The sequence below is a fragment of the Astatotilapia calliptera genome, chromosome 5 (assembly GCF_900246225.1).
Source record: "Astatotilapia calliptera chromosome 5, fAstCal1.2, whole genome shotgun sequence".
Taxonomy (NCBI): Eukaryota; Metazoa; Chordata; class Actinopteri; order Cichliformes; family Cichlidae; genus Astatotilapia; species Astatotilapia calliptera.
Window position 1 is genome coordinate 23,528,025 of NC_039306.1, and position 20,852 is coordinate 23,548,876.

The 20,852-nt window shown below is 43.4% G+C and overlaps 1 protein-coding gene across 8 annotated transcripts in view; it reads right to left on the reverse strand.

The window, feature by feature from the left end:
* The window catches only part of srgap2 (SLIT-ROBO Rho GTPase activating protein 2), a 57,475-nt gene that overhangs the window by 22,742 nt on the left and 13,881 nt on the right, over nucleotides 1-20,852 (reverse strand). For 2 of the 8 annotated variants that reach the window (XM_026168305.1, XM_026168304.1), the window contains exon 1: nucleotides 131-350. The exons of the other annotated variants lie outside the window; for them this stretch is intronic. In XM_026168305.1, coding sequence (XP_026024090.1) covers nucleotides 131-236 — 106 coding nt within the window. In that variant the 5' untranslated portion in view covers nucleotides 237-350. Of the gene's footprint in view, nucleotides 1-130; nucleotides 351-20,852 lie in introns of those variants that run through there. 8 annotated transcript variants of the gene reach the window in all.

A 20,852-nucleotide genomic window follows, 5' to 3' on the forward strand; every position in this document is an offset into this window, starting at 1 on the left:
TGACAGATTAATGCTACGCTCCCATAGCTTCCTGCCAATGCCGAGCAGTCTGCATCCCTTAAACGAGTTAGGAAACAACACACGCATTTCTCTAATTGTCATCATGGCTAATCTACCACAGCTGTCATACCTCTACAACGCTGGCTGTACAGAAAGCGGATGGTTTTGGTCTCCATCCTGGCTTCAGTGATGTATGGATTCCCTTCAACAATATTCACACACTCAGACACACACATATAGACACACACGCGCAGTCATGCAGTCAGCTGCCTGTCCAGCCAGCAGCGACTGTTGATGCTGCCTTTGTGTTTAACAGCTGAGAGTGCAGTTTCTCATTACCACAAAGAGAAGTGGGATCTCTAAATGTGTCTGTGAGCGCCCCACTCCTCCCACTTCTCTCTCTCTCTCTCTCGCTCTGTCTCATAAACACATACCTAAACACTGTGCCACCAGCCAGCGGCCACTGTCGTTCTTTACTGATTCAAAAACCAGAGTTAGGGAGTTTTAAGACACTGTGGGCAGGGGGGCAAAGGAATGCACACACCGAGCCTGTGTCAGTGCTAATGACCTGGTGTGAACATTTGCTTTCACAACATGTGTTTTTGTCTCGCCGGCTGCATACGTGCGTGTTTGTGTGCAATTTTCTCGTCGCACGCCGTTGTCAATGATCCAGAGTGAGTCAATGTCCCACCCCTTAAGGCTGTGACACAAAACCTTGTAATTAGCCCATCCACGACGACAACACACAACACCTCCAACAAAAACAAACCTGTCCATCCATAAGGAACGTAAGAAGGTGACAGAAAGCATATGGTTATCAGCCTGGAAACAGCTTGAGGGGTGGAGGATATGTACAGGAGGGAATTTAAAAAAAAAAAAAAGCAACAGGTGAGTCCCATGTGATCCAAATGTTTAGAAAGCAGATTTAATGGGGGGGAAATTAATTTAATAGGGAGGCCGTGCCCTGAGCCCTGAAACCCCTCTCAGGCCCCTTACATTTACATTAGGATGAAGAGCGAGTTTGACGGCATGCTTCATTTATAAAATATATGGCTGCGTTACATGAGCTCTCCCCACTAAACCCTATTGGTACTGGCTGCTCGACACAATTTCCTTAAGGGGATGTAAAAAGCACAGACGGGTGACAAATTAAAGGAAAAATCCACCATAAAGTCTCATCACATGTGAGCAGAACTGCTTCATTGAGCTTTGATATTCATTCTCCAAGCCCCTGAAACTCTACTGCAGGGTTATAAAGCCATCCTGTATTGGGGGAGGGGGGCACTGTAAAATATGCCTATAGAAAATATCCCATCAGTGTTCAGCTTCATAGGGCACAAAAGACATTACGTGTAAGTGAGAGCATTTTCATACCAGTCACTGACCTCTCATGCCGCGTAGTTAAAGTAATCACTCAGATGTGTCAATACAAAGGGTCAAGTGGTTCCAAATCATGTCAGCATGACTGATAGGGGATAAAACATGCGGGTTGCCTTTTCATTCGATTTGCCACCACTATGCATTTCCGTCTTTAACCATATAAATACCGTTACGACCAAAAGAAGCCGTTTGCTTAGTGAAAGGGAGTTTGCTACAACAAAAAGGAGAGGCAGCAAGTCAAATAGATTCAGCACAGGTCTTCCCTTCGGTTTCATCCCTCTGCAATGACTATCATCCCCCAGCAAGTAAGAAATGGGATGTGAAGTGGGATGTGAACTGGAATGTGACGCCTCCACCCCCTCCAGACAGTCCAGTCACATTTTCCAGGCAGATGAGAGCAGGTCTTGTAATCAGGCTCTGGGATTCTACTTTACTGATGCTCTTCTCCCTGTTTTTCTTCCCTCTCTCCCCTCCGCCTCCTCTGTCTGTAGTGCTGAAGGCTGTCTGGCTCTGTTTGCACGAGCCTCGTCCATACGCTTTTCAGTCTGTTCGCCCGTCCAGCCACACTCACAAACAGGATCAGTTTGGAAAAGGCAGAGATGACTGCTACCTTTGAAGCAGCTAATCCTCTCTTTGGTTTCTATTAACATACATAGTGTATTTGTCTCCCAATAGAATATAGTCACACTACTGCATTTTTCTTTTTTCAGGATCAGTCTTTATTATTCATTTATCTCTTTGACTCTCTCCAGACATAGCAGCCACTTGTTGGTGTGTTTGGGCAAGTTAGACGGTTGTGTATAAATGATATCAGGGCAAATCATATGCCTGGAAGATTAGTGAGCTCACAAAGTAGCAGTGAAATCTGAGGAGTTCAATGTCTTTTTCCCATTTAGATTATTCCACCTACACCCACGTCTCCCTATGGTACATCAGAGCTTATGATACATCATCATAGAAAAAGGAAGACGGCAAAAATAGATGATGGATGAAGACAGAATACTCTGAGTAAGGTGGCACTTCATTGGACTAAGAGTGCAGGCAGCTTGTCTGTGTTGCCTCAACTCAAACCTGAGACAGATGTGTCGCTGCATATTAATGCATGGATGGCCACTGAGGAGGAAATTAAAGTAGAAAAAAAAGGCATTACAACCATCGACCTGAAGTTCACAGTACATAGACAACCACAGCGTGAAGGCTAAACATAGCTTTCCCCCATCATTTCCTTTGCTTAGAGTTATTTCTGCAGCAAATTTCCCACCAGCTTAACGCCGTTTTGTTTTGTAACTGACAAAAGTGATGGTTGCCCTGGATGCCATTGTGTACTGGCCTACATACAGAAGCTACACATAATGCTACAAGGACTCATTATACCTGAAAACACCCTGGGCTATGGGCACACACACTCACACACTCACGCACACACACAGCAATGTGACACTCTGAGTCCAAGTTGTCACTTTGAGCTGTTTTGACAGCAGCTTTCAAGCCTGCTCCTGGAAGCCCCGCCCTAGTTCTGTCCCCCTCCGTTACTATATTATTATTCCAGACACGCACACGCACACACACACACACACACACACACACACACACACACACACACACACACACACACACACACGCGCGCACGCACGCACGCACGACAACTGTTTACAAGTATGTGATGAGTGTTTGAGACAAGGCTTGAAGTGGCTGGAGAAGGAGTGTGACAGAGAGTACAGACAACAGAGGAATGACAAACTACGACAGTCCACACAGTTGTGTTGATTTACAGGGTGCAGTAAAGTTCTGGTTTACGGCTCCTATTACTTTTGGTAACCACGTTCTATGTGTGCTCAAGTATGGAAATTCCCATTTCCTTTCTCTGCAGACATTATTTATGTGACATTATTTTGTTGGAGCAAAATAATGCAAGGTGAGAAATATGTTAATATAGAGTAGAAAACCTGGCTGTATACATCAGGATTATCTCTCTGCAAGCTCTGGGCCTACAAACTGTGGGCCAGGTAATCAGTAATCACAGCAGGAACACAAGAACACACTCACACAGTACAGTTAACTAGGACTAAGAAATCCAAGTCAAACATTAGGAGATGTAGCTCCCAGCAAAGTACAATATTACCCATTCTTCTTGCTACGTTTGTGTTTATGCAGTAAGGCCTGGTCTTTGTTGCTCTGGGGACTGATACTGCAGCACAGGCTACGGAGAAGCTTATAAAAGAGGAGGGGAAGCAGAAGGGGGGTGGTAGTGGTTTTGTACCACTGTGAGCTCATACCATTGTCCTCACAAGAATGAAAGAAGCAGAGAGAAAAGAAGAGAGAGGGGGACGAAAAAGCACAAAGTAGTGTAAAGGGTGAGTAAGAGGGCGGGCACTGCGTCAGTGTGAATAATATGACCATTCATCCCATACACACAGGAAGACAGGACACAGTTGACAGGAAGTCAGCTGGACCAGTTTATTACCAGCAGGGAGCAACACGAGAGGGGAGGGTTATACTAAAACAACTACAGGAAGCATATGTGTGTGTACGTGTGTGTAAGAGGGAGTGTAGGGGTTGGACTGATGTGTGTGTGTGCTGTGTTTTTCTCAGACTAAAAGGCCCTGAAGAAAAACAGGCAGCTGTGGAGTTCACCAGTATAACCCACCAACCCTGAACCAGGCAACCAAAGAGAGAAGATGGACTGAGGGAGAGAAGATGGGCCAGGGGCTTACAGGTTGAAGGCAGTCAAAAGTGTGTGAGTGAGAGTGAAACAGAGACACGATGTTTAGGCCGTTGAATGAGTAGGTAGACTAAAGCCTCAAGTTGCAGGTAGTATTTCCTAATAAGATTCTTCAGCAGGGTGGACTCTATTAGTTCCAGACATGTCAAACTAATACTGCTTTAGTGTATATACACACACAGACACACACACACACGTATGTACACACACTTGTGGAGAGGGGAGGAAAGGATAGAGTTACAGTACAGTAAGTGTTGGAGGGAAAGCTATTGCAGGAATGGAAAGATTCCAGCCAATGCCTTTTTCTTGGGTCTGGACATTTCCTCCAAAAACAAACACACACACTCTCACTCTTTCTCTCTGCATCTCACTCTCTGTCACACACACACACACACACACACACACACACACACACACACACACACACACACACACACACACACACACATGCATACATTAAAAGTTATAGAGGCATTTCCTCTCTCACCCAGACCCTAAAACTTTTAGGAAAAGTAGTGTCGTCTTAAGAAGGCAAGTTAACAAGCTTCGCGACTTGTAGACATGGAAAACCATCCCGAAGCCAAACCGCTGCAAATGTACTGTTCAGCAGAGGAGAGGAGGGACCGACAGCGAGTTCAACGGCAGAGAAATAAACGCTGGGCTATGGTCGGGCATAAACGAATAAAGGGCATAAAACATCAACGTTTACTGGTGTCACTATGGTACTTTATTAGTTTCCCTTTTCAACTAACGTCATAATGCTAGTGAATATATAGTGATACTTTCGGGAAGGCGAGGATGCAAGCTCCTGACCTTTCTCACACGCACACACACTTTCATATAGCAAAGCAGCATTAAAGCTTGATTGCTTGGCAGGCAGGGTTATCATTTTCTTTGTCAGCGTTTAGAAATCCAAAACACGAGTGCACGTGTGTCTGCATTCGAACAAACTCAAGCAGTGATTGGCCCCACGTCCGGACAGCTATGGGGGAGTAGCTGTTCATATTGTGCTTATTGCTTATCTGAAGTCTGGAGAACATATGCATAGTTGCTGCATTATAGCAGAGTTGACATCTGCACAGAGCCTCTTGCCGACTCTTTTGATGACCAAATTTACGTCACTCTGACCCAGGCGATAATTAAACACTGCCGTCAGAGAGGCCTTATTTATTTCACAATTGTAAAGAAAGTATTTTGGATCTCCAGCAACACTTAACAGATTTCTTCATTCTTCATCTCCACCAACCTACTCTACCTCTGCTCTCGCTGTAGCAAAGTAGAATATTACAAAAAAATGTTTAACATTATATTAAATCTAAGGGTGCTTTTCATAAAGCCTCTACCCTGGAAGCAAGGAAACAGCCTCTAAGGCATGGCTGAGCGCTAACAGGATTTGTATATCAGCACTCCTAAAACTCACTAATCAATAGGCAATCTTACTCTTCATTTATACGATCTACAAAAGACCCAAAGGGGGCAAATGATGTATTATGTGTGTGCTGATGCGGTGACTTCTTCTAGGTTTCCTATATTAACTTTCCCATCCAGCTCTCAGCAATAAAGGGGGAAAAGCATGCTTCTCTCAGTGACCCAGATATACTACATCAGAAGATTAGACATCAAATGGGAGCTTTTAAGTATCAAATAAGACAAAAGCACTTCTGAAAAAACTACTAGTCATACCATGATATTGGAGATACGCTTCCCCTCCCCACTGAGTTTTGCTTGGTAACTGTTACTCTTTGTCCATGATGCCCTCTTTGGTGGTGGTTGCGAGGGAGCAGGGAGAGGGGGAGGCAGTGTGAGAGAAACATGAAAAAGAGGTGACGGGGAGGAAGAGGGGGGGTGTTTTTGCAGGGGGTTTAGTACTCAGCGGGGGTAAATTCCACGGCACTGCTCCACACCTCTGTGGTCAGATCAGGAAGTCGTTAACCCTTTACGTGACAGTAGGATGCTTTATGTGCAACTGTAGGAAAGACAGAGGACGTTTCTATGATCGATTACATTTTTTGTGGCCATGCAAGCTACCGTCAGGGTTCCTTGCACTCTGTGAGCAAAGAGCACAGGTCAAGGGTCAGGGGTCTGCAAAGTTACTGGAGGGGGTCAGTCTCCCATGTCAACCAGCTGGTTACAACTATCGGTTTCAGCTCCAAAGAACGCTCAGCTTGTTTCTAAGTGTTCCTGCAGAGTCTATTCTTTTACCAGATCGTTATTTCTTTTTGCAGTCATGCTTTCCAGGAGTATGTTCTACTTCTTTGCATTTACCTCTCCTGACACCCATATCTCTTTCTAGCCATCGCGTGCACAGCACACAAGCATTTGTGTGGTGGCAGACAGAATGTGGGGTTAAAGACTGGGGGCTGGGGGTTTCTACGCATAATAAAAAAGGCTGCTTATCAAAAGTTAACTAGCTTCTTTCGCTCCCTTTCAGGCACCGCCTGCTCCACTAACCCAGTCGAGAACGGCACTGGGGGAGGGGGTAGGTCCCACACACGCGGGAACTGGAGGGAAGCAATTCTGGTAAAGAAGCGAATAACGATTATCTTCCAGTTTAGTTTAAAATGCTATTGAAGTGTAGGTACTGGACTTCACAGACAACCTAATCAGCAATCAGATATCCAGAGTCTGTGATCAACTTCTCGGTTCAACCGAGATGAGCGGCACTAAATGAGATCACACGTTATCCTATAATTTAGCAACGCACAAGATTTGAGACTGACCATCTTGAATTCTTGGCCTCAAGGCTAATTTCAGTGTCCTTTCTGTGTGTATGTGTGTTTGTGGATGCTGTTCATGCTGAAGGGTACCATCCACCTGGTGTCACCTCTATTTCCTGTCTCTGTTGGACACAGCCATCTGGGCCTCAGTCTGTTCCAGCAGGCCTCATCTCCGTCTCTCTCTCCCTCTGTTTCCATCTCATACACTCTCCAGCTTTGGCAGGCACACGCACACACACACACACACACACACACACTCTCCCCACAGGGATCCAAACTATTACAGTATAGAGCTCTATGCCATCTGTCTGAGGAGGTATGGACAGGTATCAGACAAAAACCCACACGCACGCATATCATATCACCCTGAGCCAACAGCAATATTAAGCTGAGCTCTCCCAGTGTGCATGTGCGTCCACACCCTTTCCAGTGTTTCAAAATGGCCAGTGCATAACGCGCCCCCCCATGTTAATCAGCTTAGCAGCCAGTCAGGAGATTTGACTAATCCAAAACACAACCATGGGAAGAAGCCCACTGAGTGTATGTCTGTCTGTGCAAGTGGTCTTGTCTGACAGTGCGTGGAATAACTTAAATCAGCCTCGACATTTCCAGGCAACACTCTCTTAAAGCAACAAGCATTACCACAATCATCCAAGGCTAGTTTCAAACAGCAAAGGATGGGGAAGAGGATGCCTTTCATGTGCGGAAGCATCACTGGGCGGGTAAAGGTTCTTCCCCGTCTTTATTAGCGTGTTAACACTCGTCATAATCCCAGCGATTGAGCGGCAGCGTGTAATCATTTCTTACTTCTAGATTAAACAGTCATCAGTCGTGCAGTCATCTTCATCTTTATTTCACTCCTCAGTAAGAATTAGCCCAGTCATCACTAATGATTCACAGGGACCTTGAGGGCTGTGTAGGCATGTGCACGTTAAGGCCCCCCCGAGAGGAGTATCACGGCTTTGAAGCCTAACACAGTGCGTAATGGAAACCTTTCTGTCATTTAATAAAGAGCTATGGCAGCATTTGCCGCACAGGAGAGGGGAAACACACATGCATATTCTCAGCGAGGAAATACTGCATGATACTAAACACGTGTGAGTGACTCGTATGGATGTCCTTATGCAGCAAAGTCTTATCGCGACACTGCATGAGAAATCAGTGGCATGTTGAAAAAGGCTGAAGGAAAAATGATAGAGATCAAGATAGGACGCAGTGAGAGCTGAGAGCAGAGGCTGGGCAGCAACACACGAGTTAAAGGCCGTATCTGCTGATGGCTGCTGATCTTTATCCGAGCGCCGGCGGAAGGCACGGAGGCCAGGAGAAAAAGAGCAAAGGGCACCATCACACAAAGGATGAAACCCAGAGCAGCAGATGATAACATGAGATGCTATCAGCGCATCCGACTCGAGGTCAAATCGCCACAGCCTTCAGCTGCGGCTCTCTTCGAAACAGGAGGGGCACATACGCAAGATAAAGGAATGCAGAACTACATGAGTCCTAATATAAAACGACAGCTCACCCCAAAAATCAAATAGACGTTGTTTTTATATTTTTAATCTTATCCATCTATCCATGTTTTAAACCACATATCCAACTTATGATAGTAGGGTGCTGTTTATACATACATATCAGTCTAGGAGACAACAGCTCCCGAGATGTCTGCTTTCTCTTAAATATAATGAAACAAGATGCCACATGCCTCGTGGTGCTGAAAAGGGAGCAGAAATATACTTAAAAATCTCTGCAGCATTCTATTTTTCTCCTGGAAGAATCTTTATTCTTCCATTATAAAAAAAAAAAATCCCTGAAGAACTCGGCTGTGAAGAGCGGTTTAATAATGAATTCGATTATCAACAGAAAAACAACAGCATATTTTGACTGTCTGTGTTGTTTGTGGAGAAAGGAAATGCAATTTGTTCCGGCTTTTAAAATCTGCTTCTTCTGTTTTTTCTGTTAGTTTTTTATATTTTGGTAAACCAATGGTAAATGACACTCTAGGAAAAATGTAGTGATGTTTTTACTACTATTTTCTTCACATTTTACCGATTAAAACAATAACGGATAAGGAAAGTAATCACTGGTTGGGGGATAGAAGTATTTAGAACATATATGTACACGCGTATTATTAAAACATCCTCTGTGTGGATGGAAACAGCGTATGTCACAATTAGACTGCAGTGCAGCTAATGCGGTCACCTGCCTTTCTGCCTCTACCTCTACACATCTCTCCAACCCACTAGTGCAATGGTCATTTCTCTGCTGTGTGCAAGTGTGCATGCATGCAATTTTTACACATTATGGAAATCAGACATGAGTCTAACTGCTGCAGAGGGACTGGGAGTAGCGAGAGAGAGCGATAGAAACTGGGCCATGCTCCAAGAGGAGGCTACCAGCAAAGACAACAACTCCACACCTCAGCACAACAAACCACCACACACAGTTCTGTGTAACGGCACAAAAACTTCGCAGGGATTTTTTTTTGTTTCTCCTCTTCTTCTTTTTCCCTGCAGCACTGTTCGGGCTTTAACTGGCTTTCCACTGATTTTCACGATAAGAAAAAAACAACAGTTACTCTTCTTCCTTGGGGCGGACCGAGAGAGTAGACGGTGAGGACAACTTTTTCTTACACCCCGAGCAATCAATGTACAACAACAGTCCTACGTCTGCGATTAGGATGGGTAACTTGGGGGAAAGCAATTAACCAGCTTTCATTTTAGACACTTGGCTTCCATCTATCACATTTACACCCCCTTTTTTTTAAAACATAATTATTTCATGTGCAGACATAATGAGATGCTTGCAGCATCAACTGGTTTGGATTATCCAATCATCAACGAAGGGTTACAAAAGAGACTTCTCACAGACAGCCAATAAATGCACTTTTTTACAGTATTTAAATACATTTTTACTGAACGTTACTGCTTCAAGTGCGATGGAATCACAGTGTCCTGAAGACAAAACCAACTATTTGAGGCAGTGACTGAAGGACGGCAGGAAGAGTCACAAGCGCACATACTGACCCATGAGGCTCCGATCATGGGTTATCAGATTTGGTGTATCCAAGTACCCATGTCATGAAAACAGATAATTTTGTAAAAGGGGGCTAGGTCATTGTTCAGTTGTCCACACTCTGTCTGTTCATTTTTCCCTCTTCCATTAGCGCTGAGCCCTTTAATGAATATTTTGGGCTTCTTGACCTACCAAGGAAAGCAGCAAATGAGATTACAGAAAACACAGAAGTCAGGTTATTCATTTCAGCAGGCTTAGGAGAGTGCTATGAGAGTGAAACAAGATTACAATAATCATAGACTGCAAGCAGTACTGTGCAAAAGTCCTGAGTCAGCCCTCAATTTCGCTGTGCAAGAAACTGCACAGTGACAATAAAAAAGTCTAAGTCTCATTTCTTTATATTTTGTGTCCATGGAGCCAGATTTTCTTGTAACTTTTTAAAAGCGGTCTTGCACAATACTTCAGTCCAGTCCTCACCATTTTTAAAGGAAGGTTTCTCTTTCGTGAGTTCAGCAACTCAACATTGACCTGTGAACCATTAAGCATAAAAAAAATCATCTAAATTAAGCGATGAACCAGTGTTGTACCTACACATAACAGACAACGCAGCGCAGAACCAATTTTAAATTGTATCTTTAGCCATTTGCTACTAGCAGGCTGCCACAAATGTACACCATTAGTTCACACTTTTTTAACAGAAATATGTCTGAGAGCAGTCTGAGAGGCATAAAATAGTGTGAGCTTTTAGCATTTTAGCATGCTGTGCAATTTGCCCTGAGAAACAAAACAACACAAAAACCAAAGAAGAAACTGAAAAAGCAGCTGACCTTAAAACACAATCTACAGCAGAGGAACAGTATCTGAAAGCCCCCGTCACTGTTGGGGGTCCATTTCAGCCAGCAGTGCTGGGGCTCTTAAAATGAATTGTGTTAAATTAAAACTCATAATTATAAACACAGATATATGGTCAAATTCTGATCCAGCATGCAACACATCTGGAAAGCATCTGATTGGCAACAGCTTCATTTTTCAGCATACCAGTGATCGAAAAAACACACTACCAACATACCTAAAAACATACCTAGTAAAAAAACCACCCAATGCAACACTATCAGTCATGGACTGGCCTCCCCGCAGTGTGGGATCATCTCAACAGAGAACAGAACAAAAGGCAGCCAACATCCAAACACGAGCTTTGAATGTCCTTCAACAAGTCTGGATAATTATTCCTGAACCCTACTTAAAATACTTAAAGAAACAACAAGAAAGCTGCCTAAGAGAGTTCAAGCTGTGTTGAAGAATAAAGGTGATCATACTAAATACTTCTCAAGCTTGTTAGAACTCTATACATATATTTTTAGGATTTGAGGTACAGAGATGCTAATGCAGTATGCTGATGCAAAACCAGAAAAAAAACCAAGAGACCATGCAAGAACTTCCTGACCTGGCCAGCAGTATAAAAATAATTTATTTTCACACCTTCTAAGTTTGATATTCTGTAACAGTTTGCAGCTGGCCAAATGTCATTAAAAGCACAGGACAGGTTGTCATTTGAACTTCTTCATAATGAAGATACAGCATCCTTTCATACACAAATGCATCAAACTAAAGCAGACTTTTGCACACCTAGCAGGACATTCTTGCACATGGCAGATTCGTGATTGGGGGTTTACCAAATAAAGATCTAAAAAAAAAAAAAGAACCTCCCTGCAGCAGAGCAAATTAGGGTCAGTTAAAGTTCAGTAACTTAAGCTCTTTTCTGTTGCTGAGTGAATAAAGTAAGAAAGTGCAACTTCAGGCAATTTCCAGACCTGATTCTTCCGATACCGTTTCACTCTCAGGACAAAGACATTGTATAGGCTAGTGTTACAGGCTGCATGTTTTCACTGTACACTCAGGTAAGCCTTAAGCTAATCTTCACTGTACCTCTGAAGTAAAAACCTAGAAAAAAAAGAAAAAAGAAAACACGGTTCAGAAATAACTCACCTGTCAGAATTCTCTCAGATAAAGTCTGAGAGAAATGATACCTGGAGGATGTGTTTATAAGCCACTGCAGGGTAAGCCTGAGGATATGCTAATACACCGTGTCACAACCTCTGTGCTCCTCAAACACACAAAAACACTGTTATTTTTACTTTCTCACACATACTCATAACACCTCAAATCAGCATCTCAAATATCACCCTCTAATTCAATGTCAGAACATCAGCACTGTCAGACGTGCTGGATGAACAGTCTACTTCACTTTAAAAAAATTGACTATTTGAAAAAAGAATCAATTAAAAGTATTGATTAAACCCACCGTCTGCCCTTCTCATGCTTTTACTTTGTTCCTTGATGTATTTTTTGCACTTGTCCCCACAGGTGGTGAACTCTCACACACAGAGCATCACCCCCATCAGGCTATTTGGTACTCGGTCTGCACAAAGCACGTCTGGTACCCATAATCCTTCACTCTTTGTAGTCAGATACCTAAATAAACCGAGACACTGGTGCTTCCATATAGGAATGGCATCCACTCAATGCTAATAGTAATCAATCACACAGACTTGATACAGGGTTAAAAACCATTTATCGTCCAAGTCTTCATGTCTACTTGTAGTTTGCTGTCACAGTGGCAGATTTCTGTAGATTTCTGTGTGATGTAGACTGTGATTCATGTTTTTGATCCTTTTAACCAATAAGCACTTAACCTATAACTAGGATCACTGACCAAATGCAATATTCTGGGATTGTACAAACATGAGTCTCTGTAGCCTTTGTGTTAGTTGTATTTCCTTAATTTGCTACGCTAGGTCTTGAGCCAGTTGTGTTGCTGGTCTGCTAGTCTTCACCTACCCATCTGGACAGGCTGTGGATTGAAAGCTCTTACACTTATTATGGACTATTCTAACTTACAGGTCCAAAAAGACAAAGGAGAAAATTATATCTACTTTGATACATATGAGGACTGCTGGTCAAAATAAGTAGAACCTGCTGAGCAGTGGTGTCCCTTCTCATGAGGCTTCACATTCATGGATGCATGATTAAAACTGGACTTCCAAGTTCTGTTTTCCCTCAGTACCTTCAATAACATGTCCCAACCCACACACTTGCTATTAGTGTGAAGACAGCCTTAATGATTAAACTTCATGTCTGTGTTGAATCCTCAATAAAAGCAAGTAAACGTCCACTGAAATGTGCATAAGCAAGACGCTGAGCAGAGGATCGCCTCTCGGTAGCTGACCCCGAGTGGTGACTTCCCCGAGGAGGAGAGACAGTGACGAGATAAACTTCTGGAAGTGTCAGATTTTTTGATTAAACTGCCAGTTGTTTTCACTTTGGAAGTCTGCTATCTAGTGAGTTTCAAACACATGACAGAAAACAAAGCTATCTGTGCTCAGGAATGGACAGCCCTGATACCAAGAGAGAATATACCTCTTGAGTGAGTGGAGAGTGGAACACGAGGTCAGTGGCTCTGCACTGAGTGTGTGTTCAATTTTGTGCGTGATGTCATGTGTGTTTATCAGAGAGAGGACATGGTGGAATCACTGCAACACAATAGAGTACCGCAGTGTGGGTGGCCACACCCTTTCCTCTTAGCTCCCCTTAACAGACTTTTCTCCGGCCCCCAAAAAACTGCCTTGACAAGATTTTTAAAAAAAGAAAAGAAAAGCACAGAGGTGGGAAAAGAAGGGAGGGGATGGAATAAAATCCCTGACTTTTTCTTTTTTAAACACAACAAAAGCAAAAGAAAACCATGGGAGAGAAGAAGGGAAAATAAGATACTAATATAAGTAAGAGTGAGAGATTTGAGAGCTTTGGTGTAAACTTGACAGCAAGACTCTAAAGACAAAACTGAGTAGAATGGGAGAGGGGATGGAAAGAAACAAAATAGGTGTACAGTAATAGTCTAAAAAGCCATAGATAAATACAGGGGAACCTACAGGGAAGGTTAAGACCAAAAACACAGAGCTGTGTCCTGCAAGTGTAGCTGAATTATTGATGATGACTATGAGTTAAAGGATGAGAAGAAGGAGCACTTTCAGTGTAATCTCCCAGTGTACCATAAACATGCCTGCTCATATACGTAGAGTCACCTGGAAAAGATACCATGACGTTAATGCTTGACAACCGGATGGGCTCCAGAGATGGGAGCAGATCCCCAGGGACAGTCTGTGGCTGTCAGGAAAACAAAAAGGTCAAGGGTTGCAGCAGAACAGAGGTAGGAATGTGGTCAACACCTGTTCTAAACTTGCAATAGCAGACTCAGACAGAGTATTAGGAGTAAGCCACAAGGTACACAAAGCAAATAAGATGCTCATTAGGACCGTTTATTATTTGGCAGTTCTCATTAGCTTGAAATACTACAAAGAGCAGTCTTCTTACTTTGCTTTATCCCTTCCCTGCTCATGTTTTTTCTGTCTCCCTGCCAGGTCCTCTTTCTTATCCGCAGTGGAAGCCTGTTTGATCTAACGGAGTCCTGCTGTTCTGGCTCTTCAGCTCCCAGATACCAGGCACACACTCCTCCCTCACTCACTACAGAGGAGAGCTCCCTTTTTCTTACTCCTTCACAAAAAAAGAAAAAAAGAGAGAGAAAGAGAGAATCACAGGCCCTCCAACCCCCCTCCTTTTTAGAAATCAGACACATTCTCCCTCTTGCACAAGAAACAACTAAATAATTCATGAATTCAAAATGGCCTCGCTGCTGTAGAAGCTGCGCTGAGGCCAGCTGCACTGCGTGCATATGGACCATGTAGCTATGTAAGCTATGTTGACGATGTATTTCAATCAGAGGACAGTGGCTATCATTGTCATCACCAGCAAAGCAGGACACAATGGAGAGGGATACAGCCAGGGACCTGACTCACACATACTGTAAGGCTTCCTGGCTGTTTTCGGTAACAAAGGCACTGAACAATGGGTGGTAAGTGTCAACGTGCTGTGTGGTGATACAATAGCGGCTTTACCGCACAAAAAAAATTGTACCCGCCTGTTATTCCTTGGTTTTACTGGATTTCCACATGCTGTTGCCTGTCATGGCTCATTAACTACAGTTTTTGTATATTTAACATAACTATCAGCTGTCTTTAAAAAGTACAGCATCAGGAACAGACGGTGAGAAACACTGTCGAGTTTACCTTGCTGAAATATGCAAGCTCTTTCCTGGATGGGAGCGTACGTTGCTCTAAAACCAGTAGAAGTCTTTCAGCATTGACAATGCCCTTCCAGATGGGAAAGTGGCCACACAGGGCTGCATGAACTAGATCCATTTAGAGGTCTTCCAGTGATTTCTATGATACAATCACTCACGCCTGTTTTTAATGCAGTGCAGCCTGAGAGCTCGAAGATCACATTCGTCTGATTTTGATTTTTAGCCTTGCCATTTGCACAGAGATTTCTTCATGTTCTATCTTTTGATGAGAATATGTACTGTAGATAATGACACATTCAAAGTCTTTGCAGTTTTACACTTAGGACCATTATTGTGAAGTTATGCCACAATTTTAAGGATACAGTTTTACAGATTTCTGAATGTCTGCCCATGTTTCTGCCTTTCAAAGACGCTCTTTTTTAAACTCGTACACTGAGCTCATATTTCTCATTGAATAGTAAAATGTCTCAGTTTAGACGTCAGATATGTTTTATTTGTTCTCTTATGAATAAAATACAGGTTTAAGAGATTTGCAAATTATTGGAAATGTGTTTTTAATTACATTTTACATTACATCCCAACTTTTGTTTTGCAGTTGGAGTTGTATAATACAATACTTGTAACAGTTGTGACTTGTTGTTGGTTTGGATACTCGAAATAGCCAATCTAGGTGGCACATTTTCAAGTGAACTCTTGAACGTAGGTTATTAAAAGTTATTGCCAAATTAACCAGCACTTAAGTCCTAATGCACATCTGTCTGCATAAAACTTTCTGGGATGCCACAATTTATCAACAGGATCTTTAAAAAAAGAAAAGATAAAGCTAACGGTACAATAAATGTGCAAAGCGACGCGACCATAATGACTCCTCTTGGTCCACATTCATACTCAGACTCAGCAAGAAGGAATCCACCATTCCAGGCTGGGAAACTCTCCTCTGCATTCTTTAGAGGGAATACCAACGACACATGACAAGAGCCCCACTCACACTGAGTCACTTGCCTGCCTCCCACTTCAGCCTTTACATTACAGAGAATGCCTGTGTAGATATGTGTTATGGACAGCAACCTTTACCACGCAACACTGCCCTCAGACAGAAAGAAAACAAAGAGATGTGGGTGAAGCAAGTTACTGAGGGAAAAAGAAGAAGAGAAAAGGGATAGAGGTCACAAGAACATGCTTGTGTCAAACAGCTATGCCACAAATGTGCTGAAGTGATTGATGGGAAGGTTCTCTGTGCTGAAGGACATCCTTCATCTTCCCCCCGCCTTTAGGTTTTCTTTGGCAAAATCTCTGTCATCCAGAATTTCAGGGCTTTTCATTACTGAATTTTTTGTTTGGGTTTTTGGATAGCTTTTTTTAAACCTCCTGGTCTCAATTTTCAGTTTTGCACAGATCCAAGCAGAGGCTGACTCCCTACTTCTGTCTCTTAGACATAAACCATTATCACAGACCTCGAGAGAATCAGGTCCAGGCATTATCTCTCAGATGTAGAACACAAGAGCTTCTACATGTATTCTGGATCCTCACTGCTTCCATTTGAATTTAGTCAGGGGGCAGGACGCATGACACCTGTGAACACTGTGAGTTCTCAGGACAGTTACCTGCTCTACTCCCACGTGGGCTCAATCAGACACGATGCACTCTTTGTACTAGAGAGCTGTCAGTGCAGACCAATAACATCCAGCCTGATTGATTCAGATGTTTGCATTCCCAAGTACAACTTCACCAGGTGCTGTCTAGACAAGTTCAGGGCTGTAATACATGTGAAAAACAACTTCTATTATAGTACACACGGTATATTATCTGTATGGAAAGTTATATGGAGACCCACTCCAGCCCCTGTCCTGCATGCGCCACTGCACAATAGGAATGAGTGTGTGCACACGTATGAGGGGTGGGATGTTCCCGTTTCCACTCTGTTTGAAGCACATGGGCTGAGTCGGAATGTGAAGGGGGAGGAAGCAGCAGTGGGGGGGTCAGGGGATGGGTGAAGGCGGTAATCTGAGAGAGGTATCCCACGGTGATAGGCCAGCACATGGTCTTTACACACTACTATGAGCCTGGTGCACAAGGAGAGCGATGCCAGCAAAAAAGTCTTCACTATCAATCACAGGCCTCAATAGAGGAATACAGCAGCGCATACTGAAGGGGTCACCACATCATACTTTAACCACCTACGATGCTTGTTTAATGACAATATGACAGTCATTGCTTCCCCTAAAAATATCCAAGTCATGTTCTCGCCTACACTTTAAACTTTAACTCAGTATTCTGCTGCTTCCAACTTTCTTCATGAGGGGATACTTCTCCTTTAATAAACAAAAATAGGGCAAAGTCACTAGCTTTAACTTATGTGCATGTTTTGGGGGGTTTGTTCTTCTATTTTTCTTTAAATTAGACCCAGGCCCAGATATTTTTCTTCTGGCTAATAATTTGCAGTTGCATCACTGCAGCTTCAAAACACGCCTGACTGTATGATGCGGGATCCTTCAAAACACCCTGTTTAAACCACTTACAAAGGGAAAAAAGCAGCACTAAAATATAAATAACATCTAGTCTGACAAGAGTGAGAAATGAACTACAATCAGTTTTGGAAAAAATAATGGTTCACAAATTGTTTTTCAACAAATCCCATAGCCATACATCAAAACACGCTGCATTTCCCCCAAGCCCCGTCATGCAAAGCATCTAACTCCGGCCTGAACGAACACACGTCTACCACAGAATCAATAAAAAACTGACTGTGGCTACACAGTCAAATGATTGCAGGGCATTTGTGTTAAATGGCATCTGGTTGCATAAGTCAACAATACAAATGGCAAATCAGTGTATGCGATTATTGTCTGTATCAACTGTACTCCACAGCCCACAGCCAGCCACACTTAAACACGTGAAGAGCACATATAAGCAAGCTCTTCTTACAGGTACACACAGAGTATTGCCCCCTGGCCATGCTCAGTGACAGTCAGCTACAGCTCCTGCATTCAGATAAATATCAGACCTTAGGTATGGTATATGTGCTTCTGCCTCTAGCCTCTGACAGCTGTAGGACAACGTGTACTCAAGGTAAACCACATTTTAGGGTGGGTCATCCACTCCAGGCCTGGCACCAGCACCGACACGTCTTACTAACACAAATATATAGATGCATTCTGCAAGGTAAGCAATCAGAGGTGTTAATACAACCACACCCCCACGAGTGTACCTGAAATAAGGCTGGAGAGTGATTAAACAATGCACATCCTAGAAGGTGTGTTTGAACCACGCTGGACCACATTCAAAAACTTGACTGGTCAAAGGTTTACATTTGTTTGCCCGGGATACACGGGTTCCTGAACTCTTCTACTTTGCAGTAACACCACTTACAGCTGGAGGGAGGAAATTTCATGAAGTGACTTGTTGCAATAGTGGCATCCTATTACAGAACAACGCTCCAATTCAACGAACTCTTTGCAACAGCCCATTCTTTCACAATTGTGTGTAAAGTCAGACAGCATGTCTGGGCGCTTTTACACACCTGTGTCATTGGGACTGAAAACACCTGAATTCAAAGATTAAGACTCCAGTATTTTTTGCTCATACAGTGTTTCGCTATAGAAACGTCACACATGTTAACCAAACCCGGAGGGCACCAGAGCTACATTCCCAGATTGGTCGGATGACTGTGGGAGAGATCGACCCCCGCTGTGTCATGCAGAAAAAGCAAATGAGCCTTTAGCCTTTGTGGTTGCTTCCTACTCACATGCAGCCATGTTTCCTTACCGGCAAAGCAGAGCCCGCTGTAATGAGTTGCGCGCAATGATGCAATAAAAGTTTAAGGCAGAGTTTAATTGACACATCTATTTCCTGCTCCTAAAAACCAGCTAACTCAAAATGCGAGCCATTCAGCCAAAACACTGTTTAAGTAAAGCGAGTGTTTGTCTGTAGAGGTGGTGCATATGGTCTGAGTGTGGGGCAAGGGGCCTAAATGTGAGGGCTGGCTTTTTGTGTTCTAAGGATCAGAGAGCAGGGGATGCTCCCTCTTCAGAGCAGCAACCTACCCCCTAAACATTTTTTTTATCATGATGCTAGCAAAAAATTATGTATTGACTGTGGGAAAGAAAACGACAGTATTCCCACACAACAGTAGATTTAAACCAAAGCTAGGAATCAGCACTTTAAACAAGCCTACAAGAGGGGACTAATCTCCATCGGAGGAGCTCTGACGCTGGGAAAAACTAAAATAGAACAGGTTCACATAGCAGGGGGAAGAACTCTGTGTTCTCACACTCGGTTATACCGAAGAAAAGAGAGAGGAAGAGGCTGTGTGTGTATGTTTGTGTGGGCATCAGCGTGTCCGTGTGTGGAGTTTCAGAGAGAAAGGGTGATGAATGGCTTCATTAAAACAGCATTAGGAGAGGTGTGAACCCGAATGGCGAGTGCCAAAGTGCCGCGATTGCTCTGTTCCAACACACAGACACTTGTCACAATACTGAAATTCTCTCCTTGGTACCTGTAAAACTCATCCACCCCCTATTACTACTACTACCGATTTACAGTGTTTGATCTTAATGCAGGTTTAAAACACAACCTCAGGCTTTAATAATTTCCCCGCTTAAAAAAAAACTGATGGGAAGAGGGAGCCAGAGGGAGATGAGGAAACAGCAGTAACACTGTGCAGAAAGAGAGAAATGAAAAGAGGGAATAAAGGCAGCAGATGAGAGAAAACACAAAGCACAAGGATGCAAAGCAAGAGAAAAAAACCCCTGAAAGGACTGAGGTCTGAAGGTTCAGAATGGAACCAGGGTGTGTGTATGTGTATAGGAGTAACCTGATTAACCAGACCCTACAGGCTAGGCAAACCTACATTATTCTTTCACATTTTCCCTCAGCTCCTCACAAACCTAGAAAAATGGGGGCAATTCAGTAACCCTAGCAACCAACTCTGCCTACGTGCTGAGAAAAGCTGCTGATGGAGGGGGAAGGAGAGGCAAGAGATATGGAGATGGGGAGTGAAAAGGCTAATAAGTGTGCATACTAGACACACACGCTTATTGAGGTAAGCAGATGGATCTTACAGTCTAGTGGGGTTTCTTCACTTTTTTTCTTCACAATCCTTTGCTATTCAGCCCTCATGCAGATCCCTCCTCCTCTTCTTTCACCTAATTCTCCTTCTTCCCAGCCCTGCTCCTTTTCCCCCCCTCCACGGTTAGAACCCTTGCTTTTTTCTTCTCCTGCTCTCTGGTCAGTATGAGAGCTGTTCAAACACAACCTGTTTCCTCTAGCATCCCTTGGGAGTGTTATCCAACCTACTGTTGTGTTTTCTCTCCTTTCTTTCTGCCTCCCCCCTATTTATTTACAGCTGGATGTCTTCCCCCCCCCCCCCCCAATCGATTGTTTTATAGAGGATATGAGCGGGCTTTGTTTTTTGCGTGCTCAGCTTTATATAGATCCCTCTGTTCTTAAAGATGTTCTCACACACACACACACACACACACACACATCCTCTCTCTCTCTCTCTCAGCTGGTTGCGAGTCAGTGTCCGGTAGTGAGGCTCATGCACGCACAGTCCGTGTGCTGTAATCATAAAGTGATGATTATAGGTTTAAGCTGCCATAGGAGGTGTGTTGAAAATGTGTGTGCATCACATTTCATCACTGCTGACAAACATCATGAGAAAGAGCAAGGAGAGCAAAATAATTTAAAGGGGGGGTAAACATTTGCCTTTGCCTTTCACAGTGGTCTTGTGAAACTTGTGAAAACTGGAAGTACAATTTGGAAAAAAAGGTGTGTGTGTTGGGGGGGCTGTTATTGACTGCTCTGCTGGTGCTATGTGTGGCAGATAAAGAAAGTAAACCTGCAAAGAGGCACCCAAACAGAGGTCAATACCTCAAAGGTGCTTGGG